The sequence below is a fragment of the Plodia interpunctella genome, chromosome 21 (genome assembly GCF_027563975.2).
Source record: "Plodia interpunctella isolate USDA-ARS_2022_Savannah chromosome 21, ilPloInte3.2, whole genome shotgun sequence".
NCBI classification, from domain to species: domain Eukaryota; kingdom Metazoa; phylum Arthropoda; class Insecta; order Lepidoptera; family Pyralidae; genus Plodia; species Plodia interpunctella.
This window is the reverse complement of record NC_071314.1, coordinates 4431624-4452269: the sequence shown is the minus strand read 5'-3', so window position 1 is coordinate 4452269 and position 20646 is coordinate 4431624. Positions and strand designations below refer to the sequence as shown.

The 20646-nt window shown below is 33.4% G+C and overlaps 1 protein-coding gene across 1 annotated transcript; it reads left to right on the top strand.

Moving 5' to 3' along the window:
• The first annotated feature begins 3423 nt into the window (after positions 1–3423).
• On the top strand, positions 3424–12308 carry LOC128679365 (pupal cuticle protein-like). Its single transcript, XM_053761547.1, has 4 exons — positions 3424–3582; positions 10819–11068; positions 11425–11669; positions 11999–12308. Exons 1-4 carry the CDS (start codon positions 3571–3573, stop codon positions 12152–12154), a joined length of 663 nt encoding a protein of 220 aa, XP_053617522.1. The 5' UTR covers positions 3424–3570; the 3' UTR covers positions 12155–12308.
• Positions 12309–20646: the final 8338 nt, after the last annotated feature.

Here is a 20646-nt window from a genome sequence, read left to right as displayed (position 1 = left end):
AAATTCATTTATTTCAGATAATAATGCAAGTATAGTATAAAAACCTAATAGGTACAAACGCCAGTGACTCATATTATAAATCTACATCATCTACAAACTACAAACTAACATACATAAAACTATAAATACTTAATAAGTAGGTTATAATCATATCTTTCAATCCTACTAATAATTATAAATGCGAAAGTTTGTGAGGATTGTTTGTGTGTATGTTTAATGAAATAACGGTACTTTTTATCTCGAAATTCCCACGGAAGCAAGTCCTCGGGGCGCAGCTAGTAGTAATATATATAAATGCGAAATTTAAAGAGGTTTGGTTGAGTAGATAAAGCGTCAATAGGTAACTTTCGGTAAACCTCTTCCGCACCTTTATTATATAACTTAGGAAGTTAGGTTATGGATTATAATATGGAAATATGGATACGAATAGATGAATTTATTACTCAGCTAACAACACATAATTGAACAACGGAGATGTATGTTAGCACATGTGCCCTCACAAATTGCGCGTGCGCAGGAAACCAACACGGAACGGGCGCAGGAAGCCGCTGGACAATTCCGTGTGTTGGCAACACTGAAGATTTATACATGGCTTTTTTGAGTTACGTCACATTAGAATAGGATGCATAGATTTGTTTTTGTCTCTTGTTTAGGTACAATCAGAAACAGATTCAGAAGGCCTTATGACAAACGGATTACGTCCCATTTTTATCAAATGCATAGTTATGTCATACACAAAAAAGTTCGGTACCCTAAAATTCTCGAACCTTTAAAAAGTAAACAATCTATATAACATTTATTTTATAATACTCTTGTCAAATCAATATTTACATAACAATATTTGAATAAATTACTAAATATTTTTATTTCATAAATGTCCTGACTAATTAATTTAAAATTTGTCAGATATAAAAATGATAAGTAACAAAAATTTCTACTTTAAAATTTATTGTAATTGAGATCGCGTCGCAAAACATGGTCTAAATTAACAACCAATTAGTTTTACGCCTGTAAAAAGCCAGCATTTAAAATTTATGAACGATATTCACCGACATTTACTAATATTTTTGTTGTTATTTATAACCTATCATGTACTAGATTTTCGTAACAACTACTATGTAGTAACTATATTGATTTAGTAACAAGATGGAACCGAAGAAATAATTTTACTGGAATCTTATCATATTCGTAATTCTTAAATTCTGTGTGAAGTGAGATTCCTTTGTTATGCTTTCTGTCTTATCTTAACGGATCAGTGACGGAAAATTACGTAGAGAACAACCGTCTGTGCGCTTCGCCTGGTCCTGGCAGAAGGGGCAGACTCGAGAAGTGCTGGCTGATCAATGATGATATGCGTGACAATATCTGATAATTAAGGATGCCGAAGACAGTCTTAGAAGAGTGAAGTGGAGAAGAAAAATTAGGCATGCGGCTCATTGGACCACGCTTTAAGCTACGACTGAGAGAGAGAAACTGAGAAACTGCTAGGATGAGATAGAGAATCATTGTAATTTGCATCAAATTGTCAGGAACTTACCGGAAAAATAATGTATCATGCACCAACAGAAATATAGCATGTCTAAAGCAAAAAAAAAAACACACACACACACACAATTTGCAGTAAAGCTTCTCGAAGGCAATGTTAATTTAAGTTTATAATAAAACCAGGTACTTATTTTCAATATTCTCTCATGAAGTATTATGTCGAGTTACAACACATCTTAGCAAATACTAACATTATTTACAAGCTCCATGTGAATTGTAAACTATTTCCTAAAACAAAACTGCTATTCAAAAGTTTTGAAGAAAATCGTGAGAAACTCCAGCTGTTGCATTTCTTTTAATTGGTTGATGAGGTTTTGTTGATCAAATACAAGGGGAAAATATTAACTTCATCTAAACGGAATGTAACTTTGGGGACGGCAAGTTATATTAACACACAAGGAAAACATTTATACTTTTAGATAGATTGAAAATTGGTTTGGAACGTTCAAAAATCACACTACTTTGTACATAAACAATTAAATTCGATTTTATTTTTACAATTGGCTTAGAAAAGTTTTGTTTTTTGTAATTGAGAAATTAAAGAATGACTCAACCGTTTCAACTTTGGACAATTCTATAAAATTTATAACTACTTAAAAATCTTTATTTGGAGTTTTATTTAGTGTTTATTGGTTCGTAAATATCATTCAATAGGTGACATAACATTCACATTGTACAATTATTGTAACCTCCACCTCACCGCAGGCAACTGAAATTTATGGGTATTACACTAGAAATGAAATGGTAATTCATTTTATTAAATCGTTATTTTTTAAAATCTTTGGCTACCTCTATACACCGCTATAATATAATAGATTTACGATGCTACAGGCAAATTATGAGGCGTAATGTAAGTCATCCAATACTTAGGCTTAGGCACATCGACCGCAACATAGTTAAGTAACATGCATAAGATTCGGGTAGTCAAGATACAGCCCCTAGACCACCATCTGGAGGAGACATATCTAGCGCAATTTTAAGTGGAGACCTCACTCCAAACAAACTGGTAGAAAGGGTGGACGAAGATTTGATTTCTGAATTGTCAATTTCAGGTGAACAATCGATTATAATAGAGTATTATATATCAATGCTAGGACTTAAATATTTAAATGTTGGTACAATTTTATTCAATATTTCACTTAAAATAATGTTTAATTTTCAAATAATTTATATGTAAAACTGAACCGAATATCGTGAGCTAGTGCTTTGATTGAAACTGGAAACGCAATTAATTAATAAAATATGGAAATCCCACTAATACACAATCTCAACAGCGACAGCAAAATTATTATTAATCCTTATATTTTGAGCGCTAAATCATCCAAATGATCTACATCATGTACGAGTGCGATTGAAAATTTAAATAGGTACCTATTTAAATTTTCAACTCGGCACCTAGAGCAATTTGTAAACCATACTTATATTTAGTGGCTATTACATTTACGCTCAATGCCTTTAGTGCGAATTTTATAATTCCAGTAATAAGGAGGATAAGGGAGCGGGATTTTGTATACAAATGTCAGGTTTGATTAAATATCAATAGGAAAATTCTGATGAAATATTTGGCGTTACAGAAAAATAATGACTTCTTGGCATTAAAAATCAAGTTAGTTGAATAATGTTGAGTGATTATAATGTGTAATGACTATAGCCCAAAGCACTGGTTCGCTTTACCACTTCCCTGTTACTATTTAAAAATAAAAAAAATAATCTTCGAAACGCTAAAGAATAAACCATCCCTCTGCCACCCTTGGCTTTCCGGAGGAAACGTGTGTGCATCTTACAAATTAAAAATGACTGCATTGCACTTGCTGGCCAGTTAATTGTTTCCAATTACGAATAGCCGCAGCGGGGTGTTTCATATATAAGGGGGCAGGCTGTGTCCAATTGGCATTCTGACTCCGAAAGTGGTTGCGAACACACGTCCTCGCTTAGGCGAAAATTTCTAGGCGAGTACTGGATAGCCAGCAGCGCCTAAGTTAGTTCGTTTGAGATCTCCAAAACCTAGTTTAACATATAGTAATCATGCAGTCTATGGTGAGTTTTTTTAATATGCTTATAACTAACCCCTGTTATCTATCAGATGAAGTTAGATATCCTTCATGTAAACAGTGTTGTTTACATGAAGGATATCTAATCTAGTTCTTATTAGAATGTTATATTCATTATACTATTTTAAGTTTATTTAATAAAGCTTTTTCTTCATGTAGCTAAAAATGAGATCATTACATAATCTAATTCGGGTAAATATAAATTTATTTTAAAATAAATAAAATTTTATATACATACTGTTCCATTTTTCGACTCGGTATAAATTTTTTATTAAGTAATTTTACTTCTTCTCTCGCATCTATCTTGCATTCTATTTTCCGATATTTTTCTTAACCAATGCTTTAACTAATTTTACTCATTTACAACCCGTAATAAACTTAACTTTATTACATATCTAATGAATGTATAACATTGAAAAATATGATTTAGCACGCAAATATATCTGAAACATTCCTATCCCACCAAACAATGGGGTAAAAATTGCATAATTCATGTACCGCTTTACATAACGAATTGTGTTGACTCGGCGCTAAGCCGGCCCACAATTTGTAAGATATAAATCATACTAGAGCTTTACATTACCATTTTGTTGATCAACCATTATTTTTAACCAAACAATCCTTAAACAAAACATGTACTCATACGGAAACTGGAGCGATTTTTTCTCTTGTTTAGTTAAAAAATTATTGTGTACCTGGTTATTTTTAATTATATATCTAATTAATTAAATCTAGTTTAAAAACTAAAGATTAAAAACTATTGTAGCATATATCAAAACCTTATTCTATTAAGGAACTCACGTTATTATTTTTCATTTGTTTTAACAAACAAAAGCCAAAAATGTCATTAACTATGGTAGATTAGATTAGAGGATGGCGTAAACATAACATAAATTCAATCAACATAAACTTAAGCAGATATTATGTCAAGGCTTGTAACAATGAGATGATCGGCGCAGCATCCCGCTGAGACCTCCTACGACACGTGTACGAAATACTTTCGGCGCTCGCGCATTCATTAATATACTACATTCTGATTCATGTTAATTGTTTCAAGTGTAAACGATCTAACTAAATACTACTCGGTAATCTTATTCCAAGTGACACATTGTAATCATACTTTATAATATGTGTGATTGAATTACCGAATTTCAAAGAAGATAATTATATATATAATAAAGATTGATGTTTGTTACAAAATAGCAGCACAACCGCTGTGAGACATTTCCACTTTTCCCAAATTTCCCACGGGAATTTCACATTTAATTCTTTGTAGTTTTTCTTTGCGTCTCGATATTTGACAGAACATTATTCATTTGTACTACTCGGCCCTGGATCTTGTGACCACAATACATTTACACCCTGGAATGGTGTGGAAAATATCACGACACGTAATGGCAACGAAACTGCTAACCGTGAAATGGAAGCGAGAGTAGTTTCATATTTTAGCGAGGTCCAGAGTCGATGTGGTCGTGTGTATAATGTAATGTGTGTAGGGCGGGCGTAAGGATGACGCGCATCTTGACGCGAGAGTAGGCGGAAAAGCTCTTATGAGTCACAACGCATCGCGTTGTACGGAATGACGAACAACTGTACAATTTGTAACTAATTTGTCAAAACTAATACATATAATACAAACAGTGTAATAAACTGTAATGTAAGTGACATTAATTGACTTAATTTATTCTAAACTGTATCACATTAAATCAAAGTTGCGAAATAAATTAATTACAATTATACGAGTAGATACAATTGCGGGAAAAGTATGCGGAATGCGGAAAGTAGAAGTGTGAGAAATCAATTATTTTTTTGACGGTTAACGGTAAGTAACGGTTTGACGAGCGACAATACAGTTTTAATACAATACAGTGCATTTGTTGAGACATTTGCGAAACACGTCTCATATTTCCAAAACGCACATAGCCGTTACAAAGTGCTTGCCTATTAGCGCGCGATCATTCGTGACGAAGGAATTTCTAAATTCAATGATACAGTTTTCTTTTGACCTTGGCAAAACCATAACACTTCCTCCGGCTTCCTCCGTGTTGGCCAAGAGTCGGCCGGCTGGTTTTGCACCAGTTCACTGAATGATAATTCCTATCCGTTGCAAAACGCATTTTGCAATAGAATGCAAACGCCAATATGAGCTCCACCCACAAATTGCAGTGCCCGCTTTGTCTCATATCCTACAGGCATCAATTTCAAAAAGCTGATCACATTTTCTAGTTTTCTTTACTTGATTTAATTGGTATATTAAACGTAATAATACATTATACGTAATCAATCCGGCATTAGTATTTATAAGAAAGAATTACTTTTATTATAATTTTTACTTAACTGTTAAAGTAATTTATACTTCTTAAAATAAAAAAAGTTTAATTTTTTAATGTTTTAAGTCCTTTATAGTACATTTGTTATATACGAAATAAGTAGGTATTTATATACCTAATAATTAAAATGGTCAATAAATCATAACCTTTATCAGATAATTACGAGTGCAATAACGAAGGAACTGGAGCAAACCTTTCCACATGCTAAAGGGCAGTGGCCACGCGTTGCTCAACTGCCAATTGTTCATAAAACGAACAATTCGATCACAAATAGTTTTAGACAGAGCCGGACTAACCAATAGGCAGAGACAACTGCCTAGGGGCACATAGAATAGAGACCCAAAATAACAGCGCATACATTAAAAATATTTCATACGGTAATTATAAAAAAAAAAATGATTTAATATTTTGAATTTAGACTAATCTACAGCAAACACCTTGGCTTCGTTGAGGTACCCACATCTATTGAACAGGAGGAGCGGCAATTCGGACTACAAAAGAGGAGCGATGAATTATTCATGGCTCCTCTTTTGTAATTCATTACATAGATTCAATACAATACAATACAATATTATATAGATTTATTAGTCGATAAACGCCATCTAGTTCGATTATCTCATCAAAAGATTTCAACAAAACTGTTGAATTTCTAAAATTAAATGCTGTAAGTTTTTCAAGGGTTAGACATACGGGAGGGGATGCTGATAGCACTAATCATATCTTCAAAATTCTATTCATTGAAAATCAATAGAGAAAATCAAGAGTTAAAAAAGAACCCTAAAAATTGCATTTCCCATAGTGTCGACTCGACGGGGCTAATCCAGCCCTGCTTTCAAAGTAACATTTATATTAGAGCATTCTTGTCTGGCATGTCAGTAATAAAATAACATTGTTTCTACATAATTGCTCACGAGATTTTACAATTCGCGTTCTATATTCGCGTTTATTAACTAGTAGTAAATTTTTACAAGTAGTATATTATTTATTTTTTATACATTTTCGCCGACGCTTAACGAGACACAAAAGCTATTTAATTGTTATTACTGCTATATCAGTCGGGCGTCCGCTAATGAATAGGTTAAGGGATGACTAACAAATAAGATGTACTTACAGGTTGAGAGTAAAGTTATTCTTTTAATAAATAGGTAGAAAAGTTTCCGTTGAAACAGGAAAACATCGTGAGGAAACTTTCACATTAATCGATGAATAAAGTGCAAGTTTCGTCACTATGCTACTGAACTGATGGAGTAGTATGGAGAGAGTGATGTAATGGAGAAGACAATAGCAAACCACTTAATTAATATAGCCAACAAGACCCTCAGTCATAAGGAATACGACTATAAGAAGAATAGACACGTTACACAAGTAGGTAATACGGATAAGTGATATGTTTATTCATAGAAAAAAATATGTATTTATCCATACTAATCCATATACTATATACTAATATTATAAAGATAAAAGATATGTATTTTCGTTGATGACATTTGATACAGAAATAGACGAAATGTTCAGCAGTAATATGTATAGGGTATCCACTTGGCCATAAAAATCTGGACCGTTGGCCGTTTTATGGTTTAACCCGAAAAAAATAGAGACGAGCCGCGAGTAATAAAATTCGGTACAAATAGCAAACGCATACATTATGAGTTATCTGTGGTATTATAAATAAATATTCAACTTTATGCCAGCAACAATCGGGGCTAGCTGAACAAGTGTCAGACTTTGTACACAGATTATACAGTACCCCGACACTGATTAGAGGCCTTATTTATAAACAACGATCAATTTGAAAGATATTAATTCAGTTCTAAGATTGATCGCTGTGATATTCTAAATTTCGTTTATTTTGATACGTATCTGGGCTGGATTGGGAAATCTTAAGGTTTGTTAGTTCTCCCTATCCTGTGAAATCGTAAATAATTTTTGTAGTATTGATGTTAGATGAGTATTATGAGATAATAAATTTTATCGATTACTGCTTCAGCTATTTGGTGACTAAGTTGTAAAGACAATCAAGGGAAATCAAAGAGAAGTGGGAAGTAAAATAAGACAAAGGAATCTTTAGCATTCATATACTATGTACAGGAAATACACAAGGATGTTGTTCAGAAGACTTCTCTCCTTTACAAGACAATTATCTGCTACGACCTTCAGGTTAGGAATGTACGATTGTAGGCTTTCAAATTTTATTTTTTAAAATCATAATTTCACCATGATTTTAAATTTTTGTGTTTATGTTTTCTGTATGGACTTTTTCGAAACTTCAGTTTTTCATAGATTTATGACCTTTGGTCTTAATGAAAAGTTAAAAAAAAACTTTTAAGATTTTTAAAAATAAGGTTACAGGTTTTAGCCGCCTATATTTTTTATTTTGACTAGTCTCTCGCGCAGTACAGCATTAGTGCCTATTTTAGGGCTTGGGACGCGCGAGGGATGTAATAATTCATATAACCCAGGTAGGTGGAATATGTGCCAGCTTTGACGAAATATGTCGTGTTAGATTTTTACACAATTTAGACGTAACATTCTAGACTGTAGTTAAGTACTTTCTGGCGCTAGTTATTTTATCTGTCATCTTAGCGGTGCGTGCGTCGCCGCCACGCCCTCTGTAATACCGCTGACACGTTTGGCAACCAAACACTAATACTAACTAGTCCATTTCCTAGACCTGTGCACATTTTATTATCTAGAATTGAATAGATTAAAACTACTATTACACCTAACTTGTTCAATGCTTAATTAAAGTCGTTTGTCGTGGCGATTTGATAAAACAAGGACCAAATTTAAGAGTCTCCAGTTTTTATATTGCATATACATAATTTTTTAAAACTGTGTTTAAATTTGTGTCCCACTGCTAGGAAAAGGTCTCCCCTTTCTGCTTCCACAACTCTTGATTCAATGCGTTTTCCCGCCATTCTGGCAAGATCGCTGGATGTCGCGCTACCTAGCTCACTATTTCTGCCGCCAAACTGAACAGCTGTGCTTGCATTATTGTGACCCGGTTTGAAAAGTGACAGGGGCAGTGTAATGACAGGGTTCTATGGCAAAAGATCCTAGGCCACAAAGTAGGCAATGCGCGTGTGACATCTCTAGGAATGCGTGGATAGGCTGTGGTAATTACCATCACGTGGGCCGCAAGCCTGTTTGCTTGCCAGGTAGTATAAAAAAGTCTAACATTTCATTAATGCATATAAAATTCAAATTGACTTTCTCGCATAAAACACCTTTTTTGATAGATATTGCGTCACTTGTATTTGTTTACTTCATAATAAGTGAGTTGCAAGTTCACACGCTGTATAAAACTACGTCAAATGTCGAAATAAGGTAATTCATACCACAATACAGAGCGACACGCTACTTACAAAATTAAAATGGTACGTACATAAACACCATTAGAGCCGTGAGAATTAGATTATTAATTAGATAGTCCAATAAACCATTTTCTAGTTAAGTAACAGAATAATAACAAATGGATTTTGTATTGTTAATTAACATGTATGGGTGTGCGCAGTCTTTAGTTGATATACTTAATTTATGTTTGATAATAATGTTTTTGCTCTTCACTAAAGAATTCTTAAATATTTTTACAGCCGATTTCTTTCATTTTTATAAAAACAAAAAAAAACCATAAACTTACACAAAAGTCTATCCTAAAATGTAGATAGTCGTCACTTGCTCATAATACAGTATCTTAGATACAGAAAACGAGACAGAAAATAGCGCTCTGAAACTGAAATCGAGGTACTCTCTTTTGATTTTGACAGCCTTTCACAGCTAATTTCAACAAATTGCTTCATGCGGAACTGGAAGAGTACAATCTAAGTTGAAGCCGATTTCGACCACCTTACTTCATTTATGGTTATTTTAACTGTGACAAAAATACAAGCAACAAAGCCAGTCACATCACATCTCAATCCCTCGGAAATCATAAAAAGTCCTTATGCAACACGCGACGTCTAATAAAGTAGTTACAATACATTTCAGCACGTTGCAAACACACTTTTTGCGATAATAGCGTGCCGCGGCGCGCGCGCCGGCGCGTGTCATAGATCCAATTAGACCATTTCAAAATAAATTACAGTTGACATTATGTGGATGCCAGTGAACCGAACATTCGGTGATTTGATCCTATGTTTTAATTTAACACTTTTAAAGCTTCTAATAAAAAAACAAAATTCCAAAATGTAAAATGTTGATAAATAAATTACACTTTTTTGAAATTTTGAAAAAAAATATGTTCGTATTCTAAAATAAAATTTATATGAGAACGACAGAAATCTTTAATAATTATCCAATGGTTTTTGTTGTACTTATACTTATAAAAACTAAGAGCTTTGCAAGCTTTTATTTCGCTACTTTATTTTATTAATTTATTTTTAGTTTTACAAATTTAAAATTAAATATCGAATTTCAACAAAACCTTCAGTTTCATCTGTATTTCGACATTCATAACATTTTTAAAGGTCATACATTTAACTTGATCGATTCTCGAAAACTCTTGGAAAGTGCATGTTCACATGTAATATTTATTGCTTAGCCGTAAGCCGTGAAATCGCGAGGTTCCGCTCCGATTGCACTCGGTCAATGTCAACCGCGGGGAATTTTCTCAGTAGATTAATTTTTTCGAAAATAGATGCTACTAACTTAGTTTGAAAAAGGTATTATGAACCACCTGGATACATTTTAGATATAAATTAAGTACTTAATTTTTTTTTGGTATATCGGTCTGTTTGTATGTATCCCATTGTAGGCAAGTTCATCTAAATTCTATTTATCTGGTCTTTTCATTCCATTACTGCCAAGTTTCTTTAATCAAATAATTAAGTCCAACCAACATTAATCGATTAGTATTTGTAATTTTAAAAATAATATCTTTTTATTTTTTCTAGATTATCCTCGCAGCCACACTGTGCCTAGCACAGGCTTCCTTCTACGCGGGTCCCCCAGCACACATCCAGCTTAGTCCAGACGGCAAATACCTGTTAGACACGCCTGAAGTAGCACACGCCAAGGCCGCACATCTATCAGCCCACGCGCAGGCAGCCACCAACGTGCACGGAGCGTGGGCCCCAGCAGGTGGGGCGTATCTAGGAGCGCCCGCAGCGTACGCCGCGGGACACTACGGCGCTCCTGCCGCTGGTAAGTGATTGGTTATACGTCATGGTTTTGTAACTGGATGAATGCGATTTTTGTAAGAATCGATTGCGAAAATCAATGTAATTTAGTTACTAACTGTGTATGAAGAAGTGTGGTTAAACGAAATACATATAATATTTTATATCCTAGGAAAGTCTTCGAAACCAAACGATTTCTCTTTCCTTTGAGCGTTTTTAAGGTTCCTTTCGGCGCCATTGAGTGTCGGAGCTCAGGGTCCGTTTTCCTACTTTTCTCGTCCTGTTTCGAGACTAAACAGTTTATTAAACGATAATTCAGACATTTTAAAACATTTCTTTAAAAAATATTTGTACCAAACACCTAATATGAAATGATATCAGGTCTCATCAAATACGGTCCTGCGCCTCTCGCGCATGACGGCCGAGTGGTGGACACACCCGAGGTGGCTCACCTGAAGGCTGCGCACGCCGCCGCTCATGCTCAAGCCCACGCCAACGCGGCGCACGGACAAATCGCTCCCTTGGCCCTCGGCCACGGAGGACTGTCGCCCATCGGCTACGCTGCTGCTCCTCTAGCGCACGGCGCTGGCTACGCTGGCGGTTACGGCAAATGGAACGGTCCTCAGGTATATATATATATTTAGTTCATAAAAAACACATTATTCTTATAATATATTAACAATTTATATAAAATCGGACACCAGCGTTAGCAATTAAAACATTCGAAAATGAAAAAGAAATATTATTAGAATATATGTTAATTATATTAAATAGAGTTTCGATCCATTAGCTAAATGGTGATCACAGGGATTTCTAATGACTTAAAATATAAATAAAATAGGTAATGAGAAATGTTTACAAGAATTATTATATCACTGTCGTAGCAGATTTTTCACTGGAACTAGTGACCAAAATTATGAAAAATTTTCTTTATCATACTTTCTCATTTCTCCAGGCCCACATCCAGCTGACCCACGACGGACAATACGTAGTGGACACCCCTGAAGTCCAGCACGCCCGGGCCGCTCACCTTTCACAATACGCCGCCGCCGCGCATGCCGCTGCCGCGTCCCCTGAGGAGCCCTGGGGCCATGGCAACGGCTGGCATTAACCTTCTACCTCTGACCCAGCTCAACTGCCGGACTGCCTTTTATACAAAATGTATATAAAATCGAAAAAAAAATGTATAAAGTGAACGTGAAATGTATGCAAACTCTTGTAGAGCGATGAAAATGTAACTGAATAAAAAAAAGTTAATAATGTTACTTTTATGTTTATTTCGTACTTTTTTACTTTTATGGAAGGACCTATATGTGCTTTTATTGAAACAGATAAGTATATCTTGGAAATTCTTCGATGTGATAAATAAGGTAAGGTTTTAAGAATAAAAATAAAATAAAAATGTAAGATCTGAAAAAAAAAAAACAAATAGAGCACTACTAAACAACCACTAACATAAAATACCAATGTATAAAATTATTTCGTAACAAACAACGCACAGTTGAACAGTTGAAGTTGGACCTAGAAAGTTGAAATGTACCTAGGTTCTTTGTGTAAAGTACCAACTTCAAGTAGGCAGGTACCTTATTATACTGTGACTACACAGAGAGGATTACGCTAAATGGCCACGGGAACAATAATTTTCATAAAATATTTTCCAATATTTTCTAATTATAGCAGTCCAAATATTTTGCATTGTTTAAATAAATTACTGAAAAATCTAAGTTTAAAAAGAAATATGATAAAGTGTAATAATAATGTATCTATTCTCATATCGGAGGATATCAAGCGAGGTAATGTAAATATGCTTTTCAAAATGGCTGCGAACGATGGCATGACGAGGACAGCAGCGGGATGATTTAGTTATACCTATTTGAATCCCATAAAATATTAGGCATTTCGAAGTTTAGATGTACTTATGTGTGCTATTTTATTACAAAATCTTAGCATACTTACAAAAATTATAATTATAATAAAGATATTCCAGCACCTGGCCGCTTGGAAGTTGTTCCAAGAAGGCTGGCAACATTACCCCATTGAACCGTTATGGCAATCCTCTGTGCCAAGTAACTGCCCGCCCTTGGATCGCCCGTCACTGAAATCATTTGGCAAAATCTATAACTACTATTATAAACTAGCTTTACTCACGGTTTTGCCCGCCTGAATCTCTCACAGAAACAATGCGTTTTAAGTAGTGGAAGAAAAAGAGGGAGGCTTTTGCCTAGAAATGGGACCCAACAGATTCTACAGGCTAAATTAAGCCTTCACAGGCACTATTTCACGTCATTTTCTAAATTAAATGATATTTACCAAAGCTACAAACTACTAGCATTTCGGAACGACCACTGCTGGAAAGAAATGCCGAAAGAAACTCATTCAAACAGTGTTGGTCCCTATTATGCCAGAAGGGCTTACCATTTTTTAAATATAAATTTATGTATAATTTTTTATCACTAATATAACAATGTAAGTACACAATAAGGTACATACAACATATTATGATGATAGATATGTGATCAAGTGCCGATGAAAGGAAAAAAAAGTATAATTAACCAAACAACTCATAAAAATACAAACTGGTTAAGTGTGTACCTAGATAAAGCATGAAACAAAGCCGTGGAAGACCAGGACAATGCTTAGATAAGAGAAAAATAGAGCTTTTTATCCCCTTCCTGCTGTAGCTTAGATTACTAAGTATTTATTAAAATACTTGATGATTAATTTATATAATGTTTGCAGCATGGAATTAATGAGTACAACATATTTTCAAAGTGCCTAAAATAATGTTGAATTTTTTACTCATCGACTCAACTGTTCTTGCTATAAATAACGCAGAACCTACGCGAGGTTCTATTTGTCATTTATACAGTTTAAAATTAAAATGTAATTGTTTACTTAAAACTATTTTAAGACTATCTTCTCCGAAATGATCTGTTTTTGGTGGGTACTGTTATGATATAACTTAGTGACTTGATTCTAAGAGCATTATTTACCAGTGTAATCTAATAAGTAGTGTAGTTTAATAATGATTGACAAATTATATGTTGTTTGTGAAATCACTGCCCTCAAAATAAATACAATTACGATCATGGTCTGATCGCCGCATCGAAAGAGACCAAACTTTCCTATACAAACTTTTAAATAACCGTTTAGATTCATCTTATCTAGTCTAGTAGGTCTAAGATGCCGTTGTTTGAATGCTAGGATAAGAAAATAATTTTTTGTCCCAACTCAAAAAACGGTAATTATACTCAAAATACTTGTTTATATCGCGCCTATAACAACTATTGTAACGACTTGGACATATTTACATTATCAATTAGTACATGTAAAAAAGAAATAAGGTCATTTAATGCCCAGGTTATTGAGGAATAGTTAAATTTTTGTATTGTTTTTTATATCAATAACACACTGTATTTTAGAGTCTGTTCTTGGTAACGGTAATTAGTGGAAACTTGATTGGTTTTTGTAATAGTTAAGTTTCATTTTTGTTTTTCTATATAACTGTTTGTTTCCCAAATATAAATAAAGAAATTTTCTTTATTATTTTATATCAATAGTCACAATTTCGGCCGATCAACTGGATATATAAGGAGCAATGTCTGCCTACTGTGTATGTATAGGTAATTTACAGGAGGTACCTATTATAGAAAATAACTATGTCGAGCTCTTCGGCGGAGCCACCATTTTAAAAACATGTCAATTATACCTTAATATGGCGTGCGTCAGACATACAGATAATATGCATGATGCCCTTATTGCTGTGCGTGCACTAAAAATTGACATTAATTGTGGCTCTGCTGCGGAGCATACTCTCCAGCAGAGCCACCAAGAATATGTACCTACTCAAGACTTTTATTGATAAAAGCTGTAAGTTTTTATTTCCATTTTCGATTATTATCTTTCCTAAAATAATTCTTTTGGTGAATTTGGTATCTATTGCAATATCACTTCAGAGGCAAAAGCGCGCATGGGCAACTTCAGGTTTTTTGTCCACAGGGGCTGATCGTTTGGTATTTTTTGCAATTCTACATTTTTTATTGTGCTACTGATAAAAAATGCTATTAGCATCTGTTAGATTGAGGTAAAGTCAAGAAAATATTAAGTGTACTGAATTTATACATAAATATACCTAAGTGCATTAAAAAGACACGAAAATATAACTTTCAAATACGTAAATAAAAGGAACATTTACTTACATTTACTGAAGAAAGCGTAACTATGAAAGTGGATGGTTGTATCTCCATACATCAAAGGCCTAAAAAGAGATGAATGGATTGTGTCAAGGAACATAGGATATTGGAGGTGGATTTAAGTACAACTAGAAATAAAGAATTATGGAAAGAAAATACATAGGTACCTACTGCGCCGACCCCTAATAAAATAAGGTAAGGAAGTAATGATGTTGATGATGAAAATTTTTTGTGGAAATTAACCAAGTACATCATGGGCACTCGCGGCTAACGTTTTTGGCAATCTACGATCCAAAATGAATAATAAAAAATAAGAGAGTATTAACTTTGATTTAAATAAAAAAAGTATTTGTAGCAATATTAAAACACAACAACCCAACAACATATGTGGTTTTATCATGAAATTTGGTTGTAAAAAAAATCTACAAGGTACTCTACTGATTCACTATATAGAAACGTGAATTAAGAAAGCAATGACGGATTTAGTACCAACTGCTCAATTACTTATTGAAATGAAAAAATAAATATACTTATGTATCATGGAACTCATACATTTTAATATTATTTCCATGCATGAACTAAATAGGGAAAATAATTATTGTCACTTCATTGACAGATAAGGGTCCCGTATTTTTGAAATTAGACCTCACTTCACATAGTTTTGCAAGGACACAATACGTTGATGAATTCAACATTGACCTACGATGTTGCAATGATTGATAGTATTTAATTAGAAAAAGTTACATGAACTGGGTAGGTAGTTAATTCGGTAGGTTTCTCGGGAAAAATTAATGTTGCTATAAATAATAAACAAATCATATATTATTTATATGTAAGTAGGTATTACGTATTTTTTTCGCCGATCAAATTTTATAAGTATATTACGAAATAGGAAGACAAATATATATTACAAATTTAGAGGCAGCGTTTGCATCTCGTAAGTAGGTAGATATATTTATTATACTTTCGTGTCCGAAAACAAATCGCGAAAGACGTTATTAATAATTTACAAAATTGAGTTCAGTTATTTTTAGGTCACCAAAAATAAACGTAAATGCACGATGCAAGTTTTACCATTATCACTTAACGGTTATTTAAAAAAGTTGTTGTGACACTGAGCCATCCGGATCGAATAAAATGTTCTTGGAAATCGATTTTGGTGCGTTTGATGCATTCATTCAAGATAAAATTTGTAGGTACCTACTTATCTAAAAGCCATTAGTGAAATCCTTCCTTTTTTCACCCTTTTTGTGACTAAGACTATAAACAACGAACATAATAAATTTACTCTTATTTTTTTATTATTTTACTTTCTGTCTAGTAAACATTTTACTGAACAGAACTATGAACGGAAAGGTTATTTCTTTAAAATCTTACTCGTGCCATATTAGTTCACCAATCAGACTCGTTGTAGGTACTTGCTTCAGGTGAAGAACATCGTGAGGAAAGGACGGAGAAGGCAATGACAACTACAAAAGACGTCGCGTGTTACGTTTTTTAAATGATAAATTAGATAGAATGCCTTCAACGGGTTTACGTTCATCATACATAAAAACAAGTATTTGGCTTTGTAGAACACAAACATAATTAATTGGTAGGTACATCATACCAGATACATCGTGCAAAATTATTATTATCAAGATTATCTAAGCTTCGAAGAGCAAATCCCATTTTCCACAACGCAAAAAGTCGGGACAAAAAGTTCTACTTATGATTCAATCATACATTTATCATTCATTGTAAGTAATTGATATGGGTATTGGATGTACGAGACGAGTTGTGGATTGTCTCACGAACTGGATTTTCCCGTTTTGTTTCTACTCATCGCGATGGATTTTCGACGAATAATGATTCAGCGTCACAAAATTGTGCATCTATGGTCTATGGTCAGTTTAGGTACATGTAAAAAAGACACAAAATAGGACAAATCTATTATAGTATAGTAATAGTTTGGTCCAATAGGTCAAACCAGATATTTATTAACAAATGTCTACCACAATTTAAATGTATATCTGTTGATATAATGGACTTGTATTATAGTGAGAAGCAGAGACGTCACTCCTCATGAAGTACTCATAAGTACTTACTACTATGACAACTTAAAAAAAGTACTTAAATCATAAAATAAATAAAATTAATCAATTACATGATCTACTTTCGTTTAGGTATCGTTATGTTGATTGATTTTTAAGTTTTATTTTTACTCTTTTTACTCAGATAATATCCTAATTCCCAAGTATAAGTATTGAATAAAAACCAGTGCTCTTTTTAGGCAGCTATTTTAAAAGCGCTCTTATTTATAGTTTGTGTTGAAATTGTTTTTCCAATAAATGGCAGGCAATACCTATACACATACTACATTAGCCTTCCCAAGAAACAAATACGTTTGATAATTAAATGTAAACGATAATAAAATTATTATGACTTATTTCAATCGTGATCGTGAATATACCACAGATTACTGTCGTAAGCTATGTAGGTACATGTAAGAAAAAAAATGAATCATGATTTTCTCAGATTCTGTAGATTTTCCTGTGTAATTAGGCTGCTTTGATTACTTGAAAATTAAGTACTTGTCAATATATGAATGTCGTCTGTATACTCGTCGTCATAATATAGCTAAGGGAAACTACCAACTTTCTCCTGCACTGTTCCCGCCAAAAAACCCAGTAGACTGCGTGGCTGTCGCTTATTTTCTTCCGATATATTGATCTGATGTTATTGGTGTTTTGTATATCTGCTTTACGTTGTTACTGTACGAAATATGTAAACTACTTTACCGTGTAAAACGTATAAACATTTTAATATCAAACACGATAAATTTTATGTTACTTTCGTTGATCTATAAATGAATTCAGGTTATATGTGGATTATATAAATTATGAGCTTCTTCTATTTCAATTTAAATCAGGCCTATTAGCCTGGATCCCAATGATTATCAACCAGTTTATTATCTTTAAGAACACGGAATTCCGGGTCTTTATCTATGGGTACCGCGGTAAAAAATACTAAATGTGTAGTAGATTCTAGCCAAATTACATATGCATATTAACTATGGCTAAATATGTTAGTTACGTCTCATAAACCAGAGGTTGACTATCGCTACTGTACCGCAAAAATAAACTGTTCCGGTGGGCAAAATTGGAACTAAAGATTTTGATATTGGTTTACTATGGCTTTGTGTTCAAAAGAAATCGGAATATTTTATATTCGTAAAGATACTAGCGACTTCATTATAAGATTTGATTAACATCATTTTAATTAAGAAGGATTAGGTAGATTTTAATCGTGCATAGGCTTTGGCTATAGGCTTGATTTTTTACCTCTTTTTAATTGTAGCATGTCTGATTCAAAATTGTGAAACGCAATTTTTTGTCTTAGCAAACATATTAAATAGTAAATTGCCATTGCAGTTAATTAAATTATTTAAAAAAAATTGATAAATTAACGTGGTTACGATTTTACGAATCTGTCTGAACATATCATACACTGCAAAAACACGTACAGTAAATTGTTTCCATGGTTTCAATTAATTTACCAACAATTTTTGACCAGTCATCATTATGGTGACGTGAACATTTGTCTATACAAACAGACTGACGACGTACAGACCGGAACTATTACATTAGCAATGGCTACTATTTCAACATGGGAATCCATTTTTTCCGGGTTTTGTTCCCAATGTCATGAAAATGGGGCCTTTTAGACCTAGGAAACTGTACTGGAATTTTCACCGTTATCTGATATGGTCCCGTGGTGAACATGTACTCATCTAAACCGAAAGGTTCGAATCCCATGAGTTTGTATAGCGATGTAAGATAAAGTTGTCGCATGGAAACCTGCTTTCTAATTGATGAATTAGGTATAATAAGTGAAATAGAAAAGATATGTAATAACAAACCACTGAATTAAATGCCAAGAAATAACGACCTATGGTATGAGGACTATACTTCATGTCTACCAAATAGAAACAAAGTTGAAAAAAGAAAAGTAAATCATTCTACCTTTTCACTATTTAATAGTGAAAAGGTAGAATGATTTACAAATAGTATTTTTCTTTTTGGACTAAATAAAAAAAAACTACAAGCAAAAAATACATTTATGTTTTCTAAGGCTCTTTGTGACCATATTTTAAGCAATTTTAAAAAGGAAAACAGTTTCAATTTGGAAACCTTTCAAAAAATCTGAGTAAATAGTTTTATTTGTTCCAAGTAAGAATCGATGGACTATCTTGTATTACGTAATACCAAGCGCGGATGTTACGACCGCCACTGATTCGCGCTTGGCCGTGGCAGTGACCGACGCCAGTGAGAAAGGCCAACGAGGTGCTCTACAAACAGAAGCGTGACGCTACCGGAACTTCCAGTCTAAAATCATAGATTTAGTAAGTAAATACGGTTCTAATCCAGAAACAATCATAGAATTCCTTACAAGGTTCTAAAAAGTCTTGCAAATATCTGTGCATTTAAAATAACTGTGTTATAAAAAATGCTCTCTATTCGAAATTCAAAAGGGCCGTTTATTCTCAGTAGAGTTCCTTTTAAGTAGGTACTTGTTGTTGGACAACATTCTTAGTCTATTCATGTTACTGCAAACAAATACTTGTATTTTTATGATTTATTGAATTATCTTTGTCTATGGAATAAAGAATATTATGTTAAATTATGATACTGAATTTTCTGGCGCCAATTTATGAACGCACTATTCTCAAAGGCCCAATGAAAGCCTTTTCTTATATGGAGCGGAGTGATAATATTAAAACAATATCTAAGTAGTAGAACGAATTACTAAACAAAACTAAATTAAATGTATATTTTTAATAATATTAAACAACCTTCTTGCACAAAGAGGTTTCCACAAAATGTATAATACATCAATAGGATACATACGAGTTTTAAAGAGTCATGCTGGCGTTTATCGCATATTGACCAGTACTCTTAGAAGGTATTAACTTTTATTATGATTCATATCAAGGAATTATTCTGACAAAATAAAAAATATATTTCCAAAAAGAATTAACCAAATATATGAATAACAACTTTTCGTATTTGAAATTGAGCAAGCAGATCTCATAATAATTTTTTTTGTTGAATAGTTCATTTAACATTAGTTATCGTGAAAAAAAAGTTAATTTTTATTCTAATAACATATGTAAGTATAGGAATGAGTAGAGAATCGTTAGTAAATATATAAATATTTATGGGTTTCACTAACTTTTAAATGTTATAACGTTACTGTTCCATGAAGAAACCTTAGTGTAGGTACCACACATTATTATCGTCGCGTATAGGTGCTTATCTCCGGGGTCCCTACAGATAATAAAACATTAAAATTTATTACGGCTACGAACATACTTTATAACATCATGCGGTCCAAAAAATGGGCTTTACCTACACCCGGCTCATCTTCA

Bases quoted from the DNA above. Each gene is read 5' to 3' on its own strand.
- LOC128679365 (XM_053761547.1), top strand. The intron at 11,069-11,424 runs GTAAGTGATTGG...AAATGATATCAG, and splicing joins CTACGGCGCTCCTGCCGCTG to GTCTCATCAAATACGGTCCT. The intron at 11,670-11,998 runs GTATATATATAT...TCATTTCTCCAG, and splicing joins GCAAATGGAACGGTCCTCAG to GCCCACATCCAGCTGACCCA.